This window comes from Cebus imitator, unplaced genomic scaffold (assembly GCF_001604975.1).
Source record: "Cebus imitator isolate Cc_AM_T3 unplaced genomic scaffold, Cebus_imitator-1.0 Scaffold835, whole genome shotgun sequence".
Classification (NCBI taxonomy): Eukaryota; Metazoa; Chordata; class Mammalia; order Primates; family Cebidae; genus Cebus; species Cebus imitator.
Window position 1 is genome coordinate 242,650 of NW_016108150.1, and position 19,775 is coordinate 262,424.

Genomic DNA, 19,775 nt, shown 5'->3' on the forward strand with positions numbered 1-19,775 from the left:
CCGCGGCCGCCCCCGTCCCCTGCCGGGTCCCCCGTGTCCTCCCCCGTCCCCTGCCGGGTCCCCTGTGTCCTCCCCCGTCCCCTCCCCCGACCCCGCGGCCGCCCCCGCCTCCTGCCCGGTCCCTGGCCCGTGCCTCGGGCCCTTCCCAGGTGCACACTCCGCCACTGCAGCCCCGAGGTCGCGGCCCCAGGCTTCTGGGCTAGGCCCGTTTTCTCGCCCCGAGAGCCGCCAGGTGGAGGGTCTCCGGGGGTGCTCGTTTGGGGAAAACAGAAGCAGACCGCCTGGGCGCTTTTAAAATGCCGGCAGCCACGGAAGAAGCTGAGATCTGGCGTCTGCTCGGGGCCGGTGACCTTTACGACGGCGACTCTGTCCCTGGCCTCTTTTCCACTGATTGAACTCATGGCCAGGGAATGGCTCAGTTGTCTGAGAGTTCTTTTGTCTGTGAAATAGGGAAAGTGGTGGAGGTGTGAATTCAGATAGGCCAGGAGAGGAAGGAAGGGAAGGACTGAGGTGGAAAGGGAAGAGATGATGACCTCTTAGGGTGGGCTTCGGCCCCCGGGGCACTTCCTTTGTCCCCCCGTACTCCTCAGCAGGGTGGGAGAGGCGGAGGTTCCAGGAGGGAGCCTTCAGACTCAGCGCAGGCTGACAGGAGACGTTCGTTTTGCTTTTTCTGCACTTTGGATCGCCAGCTTATTTGGTCTTCTTGATGTCGTAGGGTTGATAAAGACAGAAGTGGAGTGATCTCGGACAGCGAGCTTCAGCAAGCACTCTCCAACGGTGAGTGGGTCAGTGGGGCCTGGGCCTCCGGACCAAGAAGCCGCGAGCCTGCTGTGCTCTCTGGAGTTGATTTTCCAAGGACAAAAAAGCCATTAGGACACGTTATTATTACTGCTTCATGGTGGAGATGCTTCTGGTTTATTTTGAGTGCCTCACCGAGCCAGCTAACAACTGCGTGCGTGAGCACAGGGAAAGGCTTCTTGAGAAATGAAAACTAGGGTGTGGGTTTTAGGAGGGGGGCAGGAAGATTAGCTCTCTACAGCAGAAACCCTTTCGGTAAGTTGGAGGTCCTTGAATTTCCTCGGTGACTGCATCTTGGTGACTTCTCTTCATAGACCTTCGAGGGCACCGCGGGGTTACCAGGCGGCCAGGGAGGTGATTGTTGGAGGGCTTGGGGAGCTCAAGCAGCACTTGTGTGGGAATGTGACTGCCGCAGGAACTGCAGATACCGGGACCGGATTCCTGGGGAAAGGACTGGGGGTGTTGGAGGTGCTGGCAGCGGATTTATGGGGGAGGTGTTCTTATCAGTGTGGGAATCTGGGTGTTCGTTCGGGCAGGGCATCTGGGTCCTTCCGTCTGGGGGGTCTCTGGAGTTACCTTCTTGCCAGTTTCTGCTCCATTGCTCCCCCTCCCCTGCAGTACCATTAGACACATTTTAGTTCACAGAACACCGGACTGCCCGTTTCTGTAATCCCTCAGCTGCGGTCATCTTTTCCGATCCTGTGTATAGTTTATCTTTCCAGATCTGTGCCATTTAAGCTGGAAAAGGGGTCAGTTTTGAGATGTGAAAATGTTGAGAGGCTCTTCTTTATTAGTGGGAAGTATCTGACATTTCCAGAGACTGGACTGGGGAGTATCATGGCTGCCAGAGGCTGCCTCACCGGGCTGGGGGGTGGAGGGGAGGGGGCCTATTGATTTGTGAGGATTTGTGTTTTTAGAGTAACATGTTTACTTCATATTCTTACATCAGTTCCTAATGTGTGATCTGTGGGCTATGGATGCTGGTGTATTATTTCACATGCATTTACGTAGATTGCTTGCAGGGAGTTAAGAAATTCTGTTACCTCTGCACTAGTGATTGTGCTTTCTTGATTTTTCTCTTTTCATTATTCTTAAATCCCCCTTTTTTTATTTGCGTCTTGCTAGTTTATTTATACTCAGGGTAAATGCAGGACAGGGCTACTAGAAAAAGGTGTCAAGAGAACCTGGAATTCAGTAGGCTACGGTTTGACAGATCATAGCTTAAACTGTCCTAAATGTTGACCACAATGGATGCAAGTGGCTCTGTGTGTGGCATCACGTGTTACATACGGTCAGATGACCACCCAGGTTCACGTGGTTCATCACTGGTGATACAAGCCCCACGGAGTGCCCTCCTCAGAGGCCATGCCTCAGAGATGTTCATTTTGAGAGGTTTTCCAGTGAGTGATGCAAGATTTATGATCCATTTTAGCAGCCTGCTTTTTATCCATTTGCTCAGATTTTTAGAGTACTGACCAGTTTTAAGTTCTGTGTTAAGCTTGCCCCACTAGGCGTGGTGGTCACATACTGGACCTCGTTAGCGTGATAGCCTGCCCGCCTTGGCAGGCTCCAGCAGGGGGCTTTGGGGCCTGCCTGGATTCCAGTCCTGGCTCTACCAGTTCTGTGTCCTCACCGTTACTGGGAGGAATATTGAGGACAAGCATGTGAGGTGCTCCCCATAATTCTGGCACGGGGCGGGTGCTCAGTAATTGTCAGCTGTAATTTGTAGTAGTAGCTAATACACTACCACTATTCTTGGCCAACGAGCCAGCTCAAATCTTTGACGGTGTTCCGTTACCTAATGATGGTGATGATGGTTTCCGCTGTCTGAGCACTCACTGGGCCAGGCACTTAACCCTAATCCAAGGTCAGCATTATTGTTTGGGGGTGGGGAGAGGAGACACCCCTCCCCTGACTTGTTTGGGTTCCTGTATTTTGACCAGAGCGTCGGTCCTGTCCCAGTTCAGCTGGTCCTTAAATCATATAGCTCTTTATTTAACCATTAGCAAGTATCTGTCAGAACATCATCTTGATCTCAGCCACTGCTAAATAACTTCCAGGAGCCTGCTTGAGAGAGGGAATTGCCTGAAGAGTTCTGAGTCCACCATTTCGGAGATATTTTGAAGTCAGTGTCTGGCTTAACCCAAGCTGTGTATTGGGACCCTCTCACCGTGGTCCCAATGGATTCCCTTTTTTTTTTTGAGATGGAATCTCCGTCTGTCACCCAGGCTGAAGTACAGTGGCACGATCTCATCTCACAGCAACCTCTGCCTTCTGGGTTTAAGCGATTCTCCTCCCTCAGCCTCCTGAGTAGCTGGGATTACAGGTGCACGCCACCACGACCAGCTGATTTTTGCATTTTTAGTAGAGACATGTTTCACCACGTTGTTCAGGCTGATCTCGAACTCCTGACCTTGTGATCTGCCTGCCTCGGCCTCCCATAGTGCTGGGATTACAGGCGTGAGCCACCGAGGCCAGCCTCTGGAGTCACTTTTCGTAAGCATCCTCCTTTGCCTTGGACTCTGTGCTTCCTCTTCCTTTCATCTCTGTAGAATGAAGCCCCACCCACCCTTCAGGATGCAAAGCCTTCTTCTCTAAAGTGCCTGTGAGCCAGGTGATGTCCCAACACTGGGAGGCCAAGGCAGGAGGATCGCTTGAGCCCAGGAGTTTGTGACCAGCCTGGGCAACATTGTGAGACTCTGTTTCTTGAATTGCCCTGGGAGGTCTCCTCAGCTTGTGCGGGGGGCATGTGGCCCCATGAAGCTTGTAGTCACTGTGGACCCTGAGAGACGCTGGCTTTGTGGCTTTGTGGCTCACACGCCTGCTGTGGGGCAGCCCCAGGAGATGGCCGCCCTGTTTGTCTCTGGAGCTGGAGCTGCGTGTGTTCTCAGCAGCTGTGGTAGCTGTTCTGTTTGCATCTTACAAACCCTTTACCTGATTACGTTTTCCTCTTCAATTTCGCTGCTAAAAAATTTAAAGTCAGATATGTGGCTCACCAGTAATGAGAGTTTAGAATTTTTGAGATAAACTTATGACATGGTCTTAACTCTTCACTTTCTCCTCAGCCAACACAATTAACAGGACTTTATTTTCTGTACTGTGAATGTCTTTCATGTTTCCTGAATTCCTTCTGAAATGAGGCGGTTTGCTAGTGAGTACAGATTTCTGGTCCTTCTCACAGCCTCAGGCAGTGGGCTGTGGTGCTGTCCGTGCTCCCCTTCCGGGTTGCCTGTGGTAGCTCTTCAGCTGCGGGGTTGCAATATGAAGCCTCCTTTACTACACCACGTTTCTCTCCTGTTCTGTGCCTTTCCGGGTTGCCTGTGGTAGCTCTTCAGCTGCGGGGTTGCAATATGAAGCCTCCTTTACTACACCGCGTTTCTCTCCTGTTCTGTGCCTTTCCGGGTTGCCTGTGGTAGCTCTCCAGCTGCGGGGTTGCAATATGAAGCCTCCTTTACTACACCACGTTTCTCTCCTGTTCTGTGCCTTTCTGGGTTGCCTGTGGTAGCTCTCCAGCTGCAGGCTGAGATTTGAAGCCTGATTTAGTACACCACGTTTCTCTCGTGTGCTGTGGTTTCTCACATGTGAGCATACACCCCTGTGTGTTTTCCCACCACACCTCTGCCTGTTGGCATCCTACTGGATGTCTCAGCCCAGCCATTTTGTTTCGAAGATTCCCTTGTCCTCCACCCCTTTGCTTTGAGCTCTTAGCTTCCGCTGCCTTTTATCTTTGTAGGATGAAGCCCCACCCGCCCTTCAGGATGCCAGCCTTGGCAACATTGTAAGACCTTGTTTCTGCAAAAAGTAAACAATATTAGCCAAGTGTGGTGGTGCAAGCCTATAGTCCTAGCTACTCGGGAGGCTGAGATGGGAAGTTCACTTGAGCCTGGGAGGTTGAGGCTGCACTGAGCTGAGATCAGGCCCCTGTACTCCAGCCTGGGAGACAGAGTGAAACCCTGGCTCGGGGTGTACAGTGACGACAGGCTTCGTGAACGCATGTGGCTCCTGCCGTGGGATCATCAGCGTTGTTTTCTCTGACATGCCTTTGTAGTTCCCTCTCGCTACTGGATTGTGAGCTGTGTGAGGGAAGGGTCGTAGTTGTGTTGTGTGTACAGGCACACAAAGTTTGGCCTTGGATAGAGACCTATCAGTTCGCTTCCTTCTCTCTGAATTTCTTTAAGAAAATTTAGAGATGGAATCTCACCGCCTTGCCCAAGCTGGTCCCAAACTCCTAGGCTCAAGCGATCCTCCCACCTCAGCCTCAGCCTATACTAATACGAATTCCTATGTGAATATGATTGAAATTAGTTTGATTTCTATAATAATTGTTCTCCCAGAATTGGGCTTCTGTTTTGATAGTAGAACTAAATCATTAGGCTATATCAAGAAATTAATTTAATTAATATAATACTGGCAGAAAAACTGAAGTTACAAAATGGCCTGGTTTCTCATTTCAGTTAAATTTGTGCTTCTGAGTGCTTGTGTTAAAATCTAGGTGAAGCCGCACTGAGAAGGTATTTGTGGCTTGTACACTGCTTCCTTCATAAGACTTGTTTGCACAGGAGAGCTGCTAAAAATTACTGCTCTCAGGGAGGCCTGCGGTTGAAAGGTATGAGGAAAGAAGAAGACTGTTCTCTGCCCTTCTTTTCACAATAACATGTTACAAACTATCTTGAGTTTGATCCCTCTTTGGATGTTTGGTTTTTGTTTGTTTGTTTGTTTGTTTTTTAACATTTACGTATTTCTCGGAATTAAAAGAAATTAACTTTTTTCAAGTCCGTACTTCTGAAGTAGGTTTGCCTTAATATAACTATAGCATTGATACATTTTTAGGGGGCATTTTTGAAACTGTACTTTTAAAAATAATAATTCTTACATTCTTTTGAAGTTCTTTTTTTGTTTGTTTGTTTGTTTTTTGAGACAGAGTCTCACTTTGTTGCCCAGGCTGGAGTGCAATGGTGCGATCTCAGCTCACTGCAGCCTCTGCCTCCCTGGTTCAGTGATTCTCCTGCCTGAGTAGTTGGGATTACAGGTGCCGCCACCACGCCCGCCCTATTTTTGTGTTTTTAGTAGAGATGGGGTTTCACCACGTTGATCAGGCTGGTCTTGAACTGCTGACCCCGTGATCCACCCACCTTGGTGTCCCAAAGTGCTGGGATTACAGATGTGAGCCACCACGCCCGGTTGGTGTTTTTTTACCAAATAGAGTTGAGGCTCTCTTGGAGATCCCACATTTAAAAGAACAGAAAAATCAGACCTCAGAAGCAGGAGAGTGCCCTGCAAAGCACGTGTCCAGTCCCATCATTGTCCTTCCCTCACTCGGGCCCAGGAAGGTGGGTGATGGTATTTGTTGCCCCCGGTGATGGAGCAGATTTGATCTGCCTGTATGGGGAAGGGTTAACTCAGCAGGCCTGGATTGTTCAAACCTGCAGGTTCCCAGGCAGGGCCTTCGCTGGCTCCTGGGAACTGAGGGCTTGCCGTGTTCTGACTGAGGAGAGAGACTTCAGCCATGCTGCACTGCTTTGCCTGAGCTGGTGACCAACAATGTGATGGGTGGCAAATACCTGCTTTCCCTGTGGGTGGCTGGAACTTCCCTGACTGACCCCAGGTTCAGGAAGAGCCTCCCTGGTCTCAGCTCTTCCCTGGAGGAATCCAGCGCACCCTGTGTGACTCCGCTGGGTGAGGGCTCTGGAAGGGCCTGGCTTCCCCACCAGCCCTTTTCCTTGGCTGGTTTACTCTGTACCCTTTCAAGTTGGAGGGTGGTGTCAGGGACCCCCATGCAGCCTTTCATGTTTGCTTTCACCAGAAACTGACCTTGCCAGAGCTTCAGGGGAAGGGTTGGGATCTGATGACAAGTGACTCCCTAGCCTTGGGCCAAGCACAGCGTCTGCTTAGGTTTTCGGGTGGATGCCCAGGTATGTCTAGCATGATGTAACTGAGCTGTGAAGTGTCTGTGCGCCACAGTGCTTCAGCTTGCTGCGGGCTGGTAGGCTTTCTGCTTGTCCTCCCTTGGCTTCTGTGGAGATGCCAGAGCAACCCACCGTGGGTGGCAAGGAAGGTGAGTGGAGACACCAGGAGTGTCCTTCCCTCAGTGGCCCTTTCTAGTGGAGCGGCTGCTTCTCTCTGATCCTTGATTCATCCAAGGGTAATTTCTGCTCTCCTGGGCCTCAGGCCCTCCTGCAATCCTTAGAATACTCCAGAAGACCCCAGTACGGCCATCCGGTTCCTCCTGGTCCCCAGCTCTCAGGAATGCACCGTCTCTGCCGCTCCATGCCTGCCTGTCCAGATGGCACTGAGGCCCCCATGCCTGTGCTGCAGTGTTGTTGAGCATCTCACTTGTGTTTTAACCGTATTGCTTTGGTTTCATACTTGCTTGGCTGTGTTATTTGCCGAGATGGCCCAGAGAAGCTTCGCTTGTGATCAGGACACCTCACAGTGCAGCCTTCACTTGAGGGCTTAGGCCTTATCCCTGAAATCCCTCTGTGGTTCCCACTCCCACTCCACACAGTCAGTCCAGGGCCACGGACACATGTGGCCTCCTCTTTGCAGAAAACACAGAAGAAGCTCATGTCAGGAAGACGGAGGAGAGCCCTGGAGATTTCCAGTGGCTTTGGCTCCTGTGGCTTCTTGTCAGCGCTGGGTCAGAGCAGGTCACCCTCGTGTGCAGACACTGGGTTCCAGCGCACGGTGGGGAAGAATGGGGGAGGACCACATGGAACTGGGTGAGGCAGGGATGCTCCCAGGTGTTTTGAATTTTCCTCTTTCTTTGCCTTGTGGGTTCTCTGTAGCCTACCTTTTTTGTAATACTGGTTTTCTGACCTAATACCTTTGCATACATACGCCTGCCCACTTTCCCTCCAGATAGCTGTAAAGCCTACAGAAAGGTATTCCTGCAGATTGTCACTCGATTCAGCTTCAGAGATGCTGGTGGAGTGCTGCTGCGTGTGCGCCGCGGGACAGGTGTGCCTGGTTGTGTGGGGAGAGCACACCTTCCCTGCTTAACTGCAGGGGGGTGGGACCTTCCCAAAGGGAAGTGGGAGGTGCTCAGGCCAGCAGATGGATTTAACCTGTGGGCTGGGAGAATGTGGCACCCCGTGGAAGGCTCCCTGAGGAAGGAAAGGAAGGAGTTGGAGGGAGAGTGGGTGTGTCCTGAGGGGGAAAGCACTTCAGGTGAGAGCGGCCATGGCCCTTGGAGGAGCCCCATGAGCCCAGAGTGACGGCACGTAGAGGCATGAGGGACCGTGCAGGCAGATCCCACCGCCCCTGCGCCACCTGTAGCGTGACAGTGTTCCTCTGAGATCAGAGGACTGTCTGTGTGCTGCCCAGGACTGCGGCAGTTTTGTGTATAGAAGAAAAACCTGTGTGTCTAATGCAGATGGGGTATGGGGAGAGCCACTGATCTCTCCCCACATTAAAAATGTATTTTTAGTGAGTGCAGAAATTACTGACGGTACAAATCACTCTGAAAATAGGTTCTTGTGTGTGAAGGTTATCAGTGAACCTTCCGTCCTCATAGTTGCTAAATGGTTGTGAGTGCTCAGACATATCATATTCAACAATGAATCTGAGAATAGTACAGATTTCCTATTCAGTTTCAAGGAAAATCATATAATGCCCAGCCTATAATTTATCAGGAATTTCTGAAGTGAGGTGTGATGAATGTCCCACTGTGCTTTGCCGTGATTACTGAGGGAGAACGTAAGGAAGGGTCTGGAACTTGCCCCATCGGTAGAACCAGCCCGAATGCTGCAGTGACCGAGCTATGCTCAAGTGTCTGCAGACAGTGGTGGCCTTAGTGATGGTTTTTCCGAAATGGTAATTAGTGAAGTTCTCTAACAAAACTAAGTTCAAACTACTCAACTTAGCTAGTGGCTGCATCCCTGAAAAATTCAGTGTGTAAAATGATACAGAACCGTTTCTTGGTTATGTTAAATAAGAGTGCGTGTCCAGCCTCAGGGACTGTGGGTGGCCTTGGAGTCTGGCAGCCGCGGAGGACTCCCACACACACAGGACGTGACCCCACCGGGCAGTGCTTCGGCCCTTCCCGGGAGTCATGGCAGCCGACACGTCACCCAGAGTGTCTAGAAAACCACTGCCCTGGAGCCAGGACTGCCTTTCACGGGGCCTCCAGGTATAGACCGGGAACTCGTGTCCCAGAAAGATTTCCTTTTAGCTTAACTCCTGTTGTTTGTTTTCAGGCACGTGGACTCCCTTTAACCCAGTGACTGTCAGGTCGATCATATGTGAGTATCAGCCGGCACACCACCCTGGGCTGCTTTGTATCCAGCCCGCTTGGTACAGGTTCTGTTTCCTTTGTCTGTGAGTCCATATCACTTTCCTCCCTTCTGGAATTCCACTTAGATGAGCGTGGGCTCCTTCATCCTTCTCTTCCCGGCTCTGTGTGTACCTTTTCACATCTCTCCATGTGTGTTTGCTTTATTCTAACTATTTTTAATGTACCGTTTAACCTGTCCTTTCAGTTTCTAATTCTAAAGATGATACATATTTAAAGTTTCTAAATTATTATTTAGTTATTTTCATGTCTTATCTGGTGGTTTTTGATAGACATTGCTTATTTATTTTTGTGATTCCATTCTTTATTACTTCAGAATTTATGATAGTCTTAAAGTTTAAGAAAATGTTTTATTGAAGGGACAGCAGGGGGTAGGGAGTTGGGGAGAGAGAGCATGGGGAGAAATGCCAGATATAGGTGATGGGGAGGAAGGCAGCAAATCACACTACCGCGTGTGTACCTGTGCAACAATCTTGCATGTTCTTCACATGTACCCCAATACCTAAAATGCAATAAAAAAAAATGTTTTATTGAAAAGCAATACGTGTTTGTAACATGCAGCTACTTTACAGGACGTTTGACGTCCTTTGGAAGGTGGCCTGGTCTGCAGCCAGTTGTTCCTGCCCAAGCCCACGCATAGTGACTAACTTGATGTTTTTGTAATTTTTGTTTGTTTTGTGGGTTCATGTGTAGCCTTAATGTGAGAGTCTGCATTGTTTCTTTGGGGCCAGGGCCTCCCCAACTGTACAGGTAGCCGGGTTTTTTGTTCGTTTCTTCTAAGAGACGAGGTCTCTCTGTGTTGTCCAGGCCTGGTCTGGAGCTCCTGGGCTTAAGCAGTTCTTCCGCAGCATCCCAAGGTGTGGCATTACAAGTGTGAACCCCCATGCCCAGATGGTAGCTGGGGTGAGAGCTACAGCTCCGGGGCAGGCAGGCCTGGTCTGTGGTTTTCAGGAGAGTCGTATTGTGTCTCCATCCCCTGTAGCCGGGGTGTGAGCTGCAGCTCCGGGGCAGGCGGACCTGGTCTGTCGTTTTCAGGAGAGCTGTGCCGTGTCTCCGTCCCCTGTAGCCGGGGTGAGAGCTGCAGCTCCAGGGCAGGCCTGGGATGAGGAGAGTTGTGTTTCCGTCCCTACCCCACTTGATTTTTGGAAGGTTTCCTTTGCTGGGGGCTGTAGCCCCCTTCCAGATCTCTTTAACATGGAATCCTGGGTTCAGCTCTGCTTCACAGGGACCATGGCGTTGTCCTGAGGTTGCCCAGAGCAGCCTGGGGCTTGTTCCCTCACCTCCCGTCCAGCCATGACTTTTAGTCTTTTGACGATTCCCTTAGTTCCTTGAGGAGCCCATGTGTGGTCAGGTGTGTGAGTCTGGTGGGGGTGCAGGTAGCAGGGGCTTCTCCATGTGATCCTGCCCTGCTGCTGCTGGTGGTGCAGGTGTCACTGCGTCCCGCTGATGGAAGGAGAGAAAACTTGTAAGTGTAGTAGTGGCAGGGCTCAGCCTTTAGTGCTAGAAAAGGTGTTGATAGATGGGGGCTACCTCCCCACTGGAGAGGATGGGCCTGGGAGCCACTCCCCTGCTGAGCCCTTCCCCTGGCGTGCAGCCCACCCAGCAGCATCCCACCTGCATGGTCCACACACACCACACATGGAGTGCACATCCTCAACAGTCTTGTGAAAAACAGCCCATGTGGCATCACGGGCTTGCGGGCTGCTGGGAGGAAACAGTAATTCTGTTTCTCACAGGATTTTTCATCCTGTGGGTTTTCATTTGGTTGTAACATTTCTGATCAAACAGGAGGAGTTGAATCGCAATCCTATATTCAACATTGTGCTTGAAAAGAGAGGCCACATGATTTATCATTTTCTCTGCAGCAGCAATTCAGACTGAATTTTCTGTTTTTAGCTGTATTGCAACTACATATAAAGGTAGTTGTAGATTCTTTTGTATTTGGACCTGGAATTAGACTGAAAGCAAATAGGATAAGGCGAGAGTTTTTATTTTTTCTTTTCTTTTTATCACCCCCTAATCTGTAAAACAATACCAAATTATTTTTTTCTTTTGAGACAGAGTTTCACTCTTGTTGCCCAGGCTGGAGTGCAATGGTGCTAACTTGGCTCACTGCAACCTCTGCCTCCCGGGTTGAAGCGATTCTCCTGCCTCCCGAGTAGCTGGGATTACAGGCATGTACCACCACGCCCAGCTGATTTTGTATTTTTAGTAGAGACGAGGTTTCACCTTGTTGTTCAGGCTAGTCTCGGACTCCCGACCTCAGATGATCTGCCCGCCTTGGCCTCCCAAAGTGCTGGGATTACAGGCGTGAACCACCGTGCCCGGCCTGGTGAGAGTTTTTTTTCTAATTAGAGCGGGCTTTCCTGAGCCTTCACCCAGTGTCATGGGCCCTGGAGAGTCAGGGGGTCGGCTCTGGGAGCTAGATTCCTGCTCTAGGCTGAGACCCAGGTGTCAGGGGAGCTGGGGCCACTCAGCCTCCCTGTGCCTCAGAAGCGCAAAGCTCTGCTCTTTTTTCCATTGTGGCTTTGGCCGGATTTCCTCGCACGTCCCTTTGCACGGCCTGCCTTACAGCTGCGAGTGCGCCTTCTCATGGGACTTCGGGGTCACACCCCCAGGGATTTTGCCCTATTCACAGACAGGCATGCATTGCCCAGCCCCTGGTTAGTGATCAGCGCTGACGCCGCCAGGCGCTGAGGGCTGAGGGCTGGTGGGAAGCTTCGAGTGAGTTTCGCGACTGATCTTTTGCTGCTTGACTGTTCCTCTGTCTCAGCCATGTTCGACCGTGAGAACAAGGCCGGCGTGAACTTCAGTGAGTTCACAGGCGTGTGGAAGTACATCACGGACTGGCAGAACGTCTTCCGCACGTACGACCGGGACAACTCCGGGATGATTGACAAGAACGAGCTGAAGCAGGCCCTCTCAGGTTTTGGTAACTCACTTACCTGGCTTGTGTAGCGTGTTTCATTTTGGAACTTAGGAGCTGTTGAAAGTTTTGTAAACCTTGTTGAACTTAACTGATTGTTTAACCAGGTGCTTAACTAGGCCGTGTAAAGTTTTTGTTTACATCACGCAGGTTCATATTTTGACATTGCTCATGTTGGAAGGCAATATTTGGTGTGGATACGTTTATGCAGTTTTTATCCAAAATGAGATAAGGGCTATGCAAGCCGGTCATTTTTTGTGAAGTGGAATGATGTCATGAGCAAAACTGAGAATGTGGCTTTTGAAATCATTTAAAAATGGATCCATGAAAATACCGTGGGGCAGGGCAGCTTATATTTCGTGAGACACCAAAGCATGTGGAAAACGTGACAGTCATTTAAGAAAAAGCTGTCAGTCCCCACGTCCAACTCTGTCCAAACCGTGCGCCTCAGAAGGGGCGTTAGGCGGAGCACGTGCCCATTCTCAAGTGTGTTGCGCACGTGTGTGCTGTGTGTGTGCACACATGTGTGACAGTGTGCCGTTGCCTCAGCAGTGTCAGACAGAGCAGATGCCCATTGTCAAGTGTGTTCGTGTGTGCTCGGCGTGTGTGCACGTGTGAAGGTGTGCTGTGTGCCTCAGAAGCAGCATCAGACGCAGAGCACTTGCCCATTCTCAAGTGTGTTCTGCATGTACGTGCTCTGTGTGTGCACACACGTGACAGTGTGCTGTGTGCCTCAGAAACCGCATCAGAGGGGTGGAGTGCGTTTCCGTTCTCAGGTGCGTTCCTCGTGTGTGTGCTCGGCGTGTGTGTGACAGTGTGTGGTGGTGTGCTGTGAGTCTCAGGAGTGTTCACAGGGCCTGTCCAGAGTGTGTCTATAGGGCCCGTCCATGGGGCTTCCTGTGCTGGTCTCAGGTCTGAGAAGAAGCAGGGCTTCTATTTTCAGAGAAACAGCCGGCACAGGAGGTTCTAATCTGGGCGAGTCTCACCTGGCCCCCGCTACGAAGCTGCTTCTGCGATTTACTTAAAAGTCTCCTTAGAACCAGTGAGGATCATTAGATTCTGCTTTAGTTAATCTGAGCTGTCTGGAGTCTCACTCATCTAAAGCACGCTGCCTCTCCTCATGGTCCCTCCCAGCACGCACTTTATGGCTGTCTTCTCTCTTTCTCTTTTCTTTCTTACTTTACAAGCTCATCCACAGGGCCAGCCGTGGACACTGGGTCTCCACAAGAATCTGTTCTGAGCTGGCCAGCTGCGGGCCAGGGTTTGGGCGGGATGGCTGTGAATTGGCACTTGGAATGTAGCTGACCTTGGGGTGCCCTTGGGTGGGGGAACTGGCGGAACTGTGGCCAGCTCCTCTTCCCTGGGGTAGGCATGGAAGGGCTGGGAGGGAAGGATCCCCCTCCACAGAGAGCGGTCCTAGGGACCAGGGAGGCCAGTGCAGCCAGGGCCATGTGGACTTCAGGACCAGCCTGGAGTTATTTTTAGACAGGAGACCTCTAGTGCCACGGACGACTTCCTTTACTAACCAAGTCAGGCCCCGGAGCTCCCTTTGCTTAGTACCAGTGACCATCAGGTCTCTCAGCCCTCTTCATCCTGGTCTGGCCAAGGACGTCCCAGAAAACTGTGCTGAGCTGTAGCGGGAGGCTCCTCATGCCCTGGAGCCGGCAGTCCTGCTTGTGTTGGGCGGCAGAACCTTCCCGACTTCTGAGCTGTTCCTGGGGTGTGGGTGCCCATTGCGGCGTTTCTCTGGTTACCCTAATAGTTTTTCTCCTGCGTTTGGTTCTTGATCTACAGAGCCATTGCCCACGTCTTCTGTGGAAAGGGGCATTGCCGTCCTTTTTGAATTTTGATTATTTTGAAAGATTTCCCTTAGTAACTGTTAGGAAGTGGGCCTCAGAAGCAAAAATTCTTCTCTTGTCTTGGCCCCTAGGAATAAGTGTTTTGCTCTCAGATAAAAGCAGGGAGGCTGCATTTGAGCTCGGTGGCCGGCACGAGGGAATCGCCCGGGTGGTGGAGCCTGCAAGATATTCCCTGGGCGTCTCTGATGGGGCCACGTGGTGGGTTTTATAACCCAGCCATCCATGTTTTTAATTGTTAACATACCTGTGTGCCAGGCTCAGAGACCTGGAATGAAAAGGTGCGGGAGGCGTCCCCACATTCCGGCACTCATCACCGGTATGAGACCCCCTGACTCAGCAGGTGCCGTTGAGGTTGCCGTAGCCATCCGGTGAGATTCTCCCCTCAGTGCAGTGCCTGTCCGAGAGAGGCAGTGGGCGGAGAACAGTTCCACCACCCCACCATCTCCTCCGTTCCCCCTAGGTCTCCCCTTCCTCCACCAGCCCCTGGAAGCCACCGCCAGTTTATTTTTTTATAATGAAAAAGGTACTGGAGTGGAAGGAGCCTCCATTCACTCGTCACTCGTTTTCAGCTGTTAAATCTTTGTGCTGTGTGTGCTTTTCCCGCTTTCTAAAGCCTTCTCAGCACATGCAAGGCCTTGCGGTGGCATTCGCTGTGTCTCTGGAGCACATGGACATTTGCTTATGAAGTCACTGCCACTAATTCCCATTACAGCTTTGACACAGTGCTTTTTCCATTGTTTTGCCTGGGTTAGGCCCAAGCAAGGCCCACTGGCCGGACCCAGAAATGCTGGCAGAGAAATTTTCTGGCGGCGTCATCCCTCGTGCTTGTTCTTAGAGAAGGACGTTGCTCTGTCACAGGACTGCCCACTTCCTGGAATTTCAGCCCTGGGAGAAGCCCTTCCTGTCCCCACTGGCTGATGCTGTCATCACCCAGGCAGAAACTGGAGCAGAGAGCTTGACAGGCACAGGGAAGGGCTGGGGTCGGGAGCATCTCCACACTGCCTCACTCTGACGCTGCACGGGCTGAGGGAGGGTCCAGACTTCCCAGAGAGGGGACTGGAGTCCATCTGGTCTGGAGCCTTGGTCCTTTGCAGTGTACCAGGCCCCCAAGAGCTGGGAGAGCCCCCAGGAGCCTCGTCCTGTTGGGTGGGGGTAGCTTGGTTTTCCTTGAAGGTGGAATAGATGATTTCCGAGGAGATCAGGGCTCTGCTTGGCTCGTTCACAACATTTCAAGGGAGTCCAAAAGAGGAGAATGATCTTAGAAAGCGGTGGGTCCAAGGACTGTGGTGCTCTCACATGCTGACTTTCATTAGCAGGAACTCAGAACAGTGACTGCTGGGTTTTGGCTTCTCAGAGAAACATTCCTTTTGTAGTTCGTTTCTGCATCCCTCATTTTACTAATTTGACTTTGCCTTTGTTTTCCCTTCACTATTGCTGATGATCGAGGAAATTGGGAGTTAATTCCAGAGGCAGTTGAGGTTGCTCCTGTTGTCTGGCTGATGGGAAATCCTAGGCCTCTGTCCTTCCCCAGCCTTCCCAGGAGGCCAGTGATGGCCTCTGTCCTTCCCCAGCCTTCCCAGGAGGCCAGTGGTGGCCTCTGTCCTTCCCTAGCCTTCCCAGGAGGCCGGTGATGGCCTCTGTCCTTCCCCAGCCTTCCCAGGCCAGTGATGGCCTCTGTCTCCCATGCATCCCGGTGACGCCCTCTGTCCCCCATGCGCCCTTGTGACAGCCTCTGTCCCTGTGCACCCCTGTGATGGCCTCTGTCCCCCTTGCACCCTGGTGATACCCTCTGTCCCCCATGCATCCCGGTGACGGCCTATTCCCTGTGCATCCCGGTGATGGCCTCTGTCCCCTGTGCGCCCTGGTGGCAGCTTCGGTCCCCCGTGCGCCCCGGTGACGGCCTTGTGCACACCCAGACAGGCAGTGTCCCTGTGGCTATGTCCCAGGCTCTGTTGTCAGCAAGCGAGCCTAGCCCCAGTATGGGTGCGGGGAGTGAGGAGGTGGGAGTAGTAGGGACCAGGGGAAGTGGCAGCTGTTCACAACTCTGCTGTCTCTTTCTGAATTTAATGGGAGGGCCTGTCTTCTCAGCTCGCATAGAAGGAGGGTCTGAAGCAGCTCCACCGTCAAACATTTAGGGACCCCTGAACTTAAATGACAGGACGCCCTGACCACTCTGGAAGGCACTGTGTTCGTGTTTGTGTGCTTGACTCTGTCGGTGGAATGGCTGTTGTGGAGGTGATCACCTGTGACATTTAGACAGTCAGTGCAGGTGCACACGTCCCTGCAGAGATTCCGGCGAGGCTGAACACCACTAGAAACATGCCGGCACCTGCTTGTTGCCTCCTGAGTCAGTAAGGATGCCACAGTCATGCAGGTAGTGGGATTTGAGGGAAGGGGGCAGGCGGGGCATGCCCTCCGGGGCGGCCGAGGACACCTGGTGTGTCCACATGCCTTCAGAGCCGTCTGCCTTGGGAGGCCTTTTCAGGACATGCTCAGGGAGCACCCAGACAGGCAGTGGCCCTGTGGATATTGATATCCTAGCCCTTGGTGGCCCTGCAGTGACTTGGTCCTTTCCATGGCCGCTCTGCCTCATAGCTCTTCAGTCCCTCATGGCAGATGGGGGTGCGTCCCTCAGCTACTCCTCTTTCCCTACATTGACACTTGGTGTAACTAGAAGCCACCTGTGAAATTTTAGTTTCAAAGCATAGTGAATCATCCAGAGTTTTCTTACCTAATAAACATAATAAAATCAACAAGGACTTTAGAAAACTCCACTGGGTTCACAAAACTGAGCGTGGCACCCTGTGGGGGGTGTTTCATGAGTGCTTCCCTGGGACGAGTGGTTACATCACTTCACACCAGCTTTCAGGACAATGCCGGCGTCGCACTCACTCCTCCTCGCAGGGTGATGGTCTCAAGGGGTGACTTCACGCCCTGGAGATACAGAACCGTGTATTCGGGGAGCGTCTCGGTTCTGAGTGCCTTTGAGTGAATTTGCACTTCTGTTCCCGCCCAGCCTTGCATCGTGTGTTGGAGGCTGTGGGCGGTGGCACACACCTCATGTCCCTCCCAGCCCTCCCTGACCCCGCCTTTCCCTCCTCAAGGCTACCGGCTCTCTGACCAGTTCCACGACATCCTCATTCGCAAGTTCGACAGGCAGGGACGGGGGCAGATCGCCTTTGACGACTTCATCCAGGGCTGCATCGTCCTGCAGGTGACCGGCGGCTTCTCGTGGGTTTGCTGTGGGGGCGGGAGGGGGTTGCCCGGCCACGTGGTGTACCTGACCTTCATCCTGCAGGTGATGAGTGGCTTCTCGTGGGTTTGCTGTGGGGGCGGGAGGGGGTTGCCCGCCCATGAGGTGCGCCTGACCGTCGATCTAAGGAATCAGGCATATGTAGAATTAGTTTTTGGAGCTTATAAAAGTTAGTCTCATCTTTGGAGAAGTAGCTGGTTAGTGAACTGTAGACAGCCGTGTTTTCCTCCCCTTGGAAATGGCATAGAGCAGCTCACCTGGAAGATGCCATTTAGGTGGTACCTGGTGAGTTATTTACACTTATGTCCTGGTGTATTTTTTTTTTTTTTTTGAGGCGGAGTCTTGCTCCGTCCCCAGGCTGGAGTACAGTGGCATAATCTCCGCAACCTCCGCCTCCTGGATTCAAGCAGTTCTGCCTCAGCCTCCCCAGTAGCCAGGATTACAGGAGTGCACCACAACACCTGGCTGATTTTTGTGTTTTTTTTTTTAGTAGAGATGGGGTTTCGCCATGTTGGCCAGGCTGATCTTGAACTCCTGACCTCAGGTGATCTGCCCGCCTTGGCCTCCCAAAGTGTGGGGATTGCAGGTGTGAGCCACCGTGCCTGGCCAACTATGGTGTATTTTTGCAAAAACTTTTATTCTGAGAAAATGGACAGGTTTTCTGTTGCCCTACCTGTATCTCCCTGTGCCGGGCTCCATCAGGAGATGGCGTGTGTGCCCCTGAATCTCTGGGCCCCTAAATGTCTTTCTCCCAGTGCACCTTGCTCCCGCTTCTGTCAAGATTTAAATGCCTGCTTTCTCCCCAGAGGTTGACGGATATATTCAGACGATACGACACGGATCAGGACGGCTGGATTCAGGTGTCCTACGAACAGTATCTGTCCATGGTCTTCAGTATCGTATGACCCTGGCCTCATGGAGAGCAGCGGGACCGACGTATGGAGAAAGAGCCAAAAGCCAAAGTTCCTCCCTGTGAGGGAACGGATCGCGGATGCCGTTAGGTGGTGGTCTTTTAGGTTTCACCACATGGGGACCTGGCTGTACATATGTGGATACCCTGATTAATGTTTCTGCAACCCTAACAGGAGCTGTATCATTATAACACAAGCCTTGGATTTGGTGACTGTCTCATTGTGCCATGAGGTAACTGTAATAATGTTTCAGGCATTCTGCTTGCAAAAAATCTATCATGAGCTTTTCTAGATGTCTTGGTTCTATAGTGGAAATGCTTTTATTAGTCAGTAGGAATTTTAAAATCATACAGAACTTGTACACAGAAGGCTGTTCATGTGCCTTACTTTTTTAAAAGAGTTTATTGTATTCATTGGAATATGCAATGTACACAATAAAGGGAACGTGAGATGCGTGGTCTGCCTTCAGCTTTTCAAATCACGTGGGTCTAGGAACCAAGTCCCCTGGCCTGGTCGTCCAGACAGTCACTGTCAGATGCACTGGCTCGCCTGGGACCTCCCAAGGTCCTGAACACCTTCTGGAACGTTCTTCAGCCCAGCGTGCATGGCTCTGCTTGTGAAAATCCAGAGGGACCGTCCCACCCTCTGTTGAGGTGGTTACATTTCATAAAACTGCTCCATTTGGATGAAATCTAATTTGGTGTAGCAGGTCGTGTATTTCTGTCATGAATGATTTAGCCACGCTGTGCCCTGCGTCAGCCACAGTCTTTGCACATGGCCAGCCAGCGTGTCCCCTGCCGGCCTCGACCCACCCTGCCCAGTGCCGGGCTCTCCTGGGTTCACACTCGCGGCCCCAACCCCGTTCTCTGGACGCTGCCCCCCTTACACAGCCATGTCTGGTGTCGGGGCTGCAGCCTCTCGTCTCTGCCTTGACACCGCTCCTCCCATGCTGGCCTGCACGGCTTTTCTCTGTTGTTTTGGTGTCTTGGGAGGTTCTACCTGTTCAAACCCCTGCTCAGTGTGTTCGGGGGTGACAGGTACGGGGTGTGGCTTTCTGGAAAAATCACCATTTCTTAATGCTGGACAGGCACGCTGTGGGGCTGGGGCTGTATCTGCACTCCAGATGGGACTGTCCCTCCCCACCACCCACCTGCACTTGGCCTGGGGCCCTCTGGCTACAGATCCCTCTGGAGTAGGCACTCCCGGCTCCCCGGGGATGGGAGGAGGAGGGATGTGGGCTTGGGAGTCTGGCTGCTCCCTCTGGCCACACCGGCAGCCTTTGCTGGCTCCTTCTCAGGTGCCCAGGCCCCGTGTGTTCCCCGTGTCCGCTCCATGTTGGCCACTCTGCTGGCCGAGCCACCTGCTGGGCTGTGGGGGATCTGTGCCCACAGCCGTCTGTGCTGCCTGTGGCTGTCTGCGTTGGTCTTGTGGTCCTGGCTGGCGTGTGTGTCCCCCAGCGGCACCTGCAGCCTCACTCACCTCATCCCTTTGCAACCCCCACCCCTCGCACTGGCACGTGGGCCTTCCCGAGGACCTGCTGAAGCCAGAGCTTTCCTGGGAGAAGTGGGCGGAGTATTCAGATTTCAGATTTGGGTCCTGGTGGGTGTCACTGATAAGAAATTGGGGGTCTGTTGAGGGCCTGTGGCGGCCACGGTGGGGCCGGCACTGGGTTTCTCATCGGTGGTGCCCGTGGTTAGTGGATCAGAACATCACTGGGCAGGAGGCCTGGGTGTGGCAG

General features: G+C 52.3%; 1 protein-coding gene across 3 annotated transcripts in view; it reads left to right on the top strand.

The window, feature by feature from the left end:
• Positions 1-18,494, top strand: part of PDCD6 (programmed cell death 6) — a 19,306-nt gene extending 812 nt beyond the window's left edge. Inside the window, exons 2-6 of one of the 3 annotated variants that reach the window (XM_017520412.2) lie at positions 716-777; positions 8,994-9,038; positions 11,862-12,020; positions 16,978-17,087; positions 17,933-18,494. In XM_017520412.2, coding sequence (XP_017375901.1) covers positions 716-777; positions 8,994-9,038; positions 11,862-12,020; positions 16,978-17,087; positions 17,933-18,031 — 475 coding nt within the window. In that variant the 3' untranslated portion in view covers positions 18,032-18,494. The remainder of the gene's footprint in view (positions 1-715; positions 778-8,993; positions 9,039-11,861; positions 12,021-16,977; positions 17,088-17,932) is intronic. The other 2 variants (XM_017520413.2, XM_017520414.2) reach the window with 2 other exon arrangements.
• Positions 18,495-19,775: the final 1,281 nt, after the last annotated feature.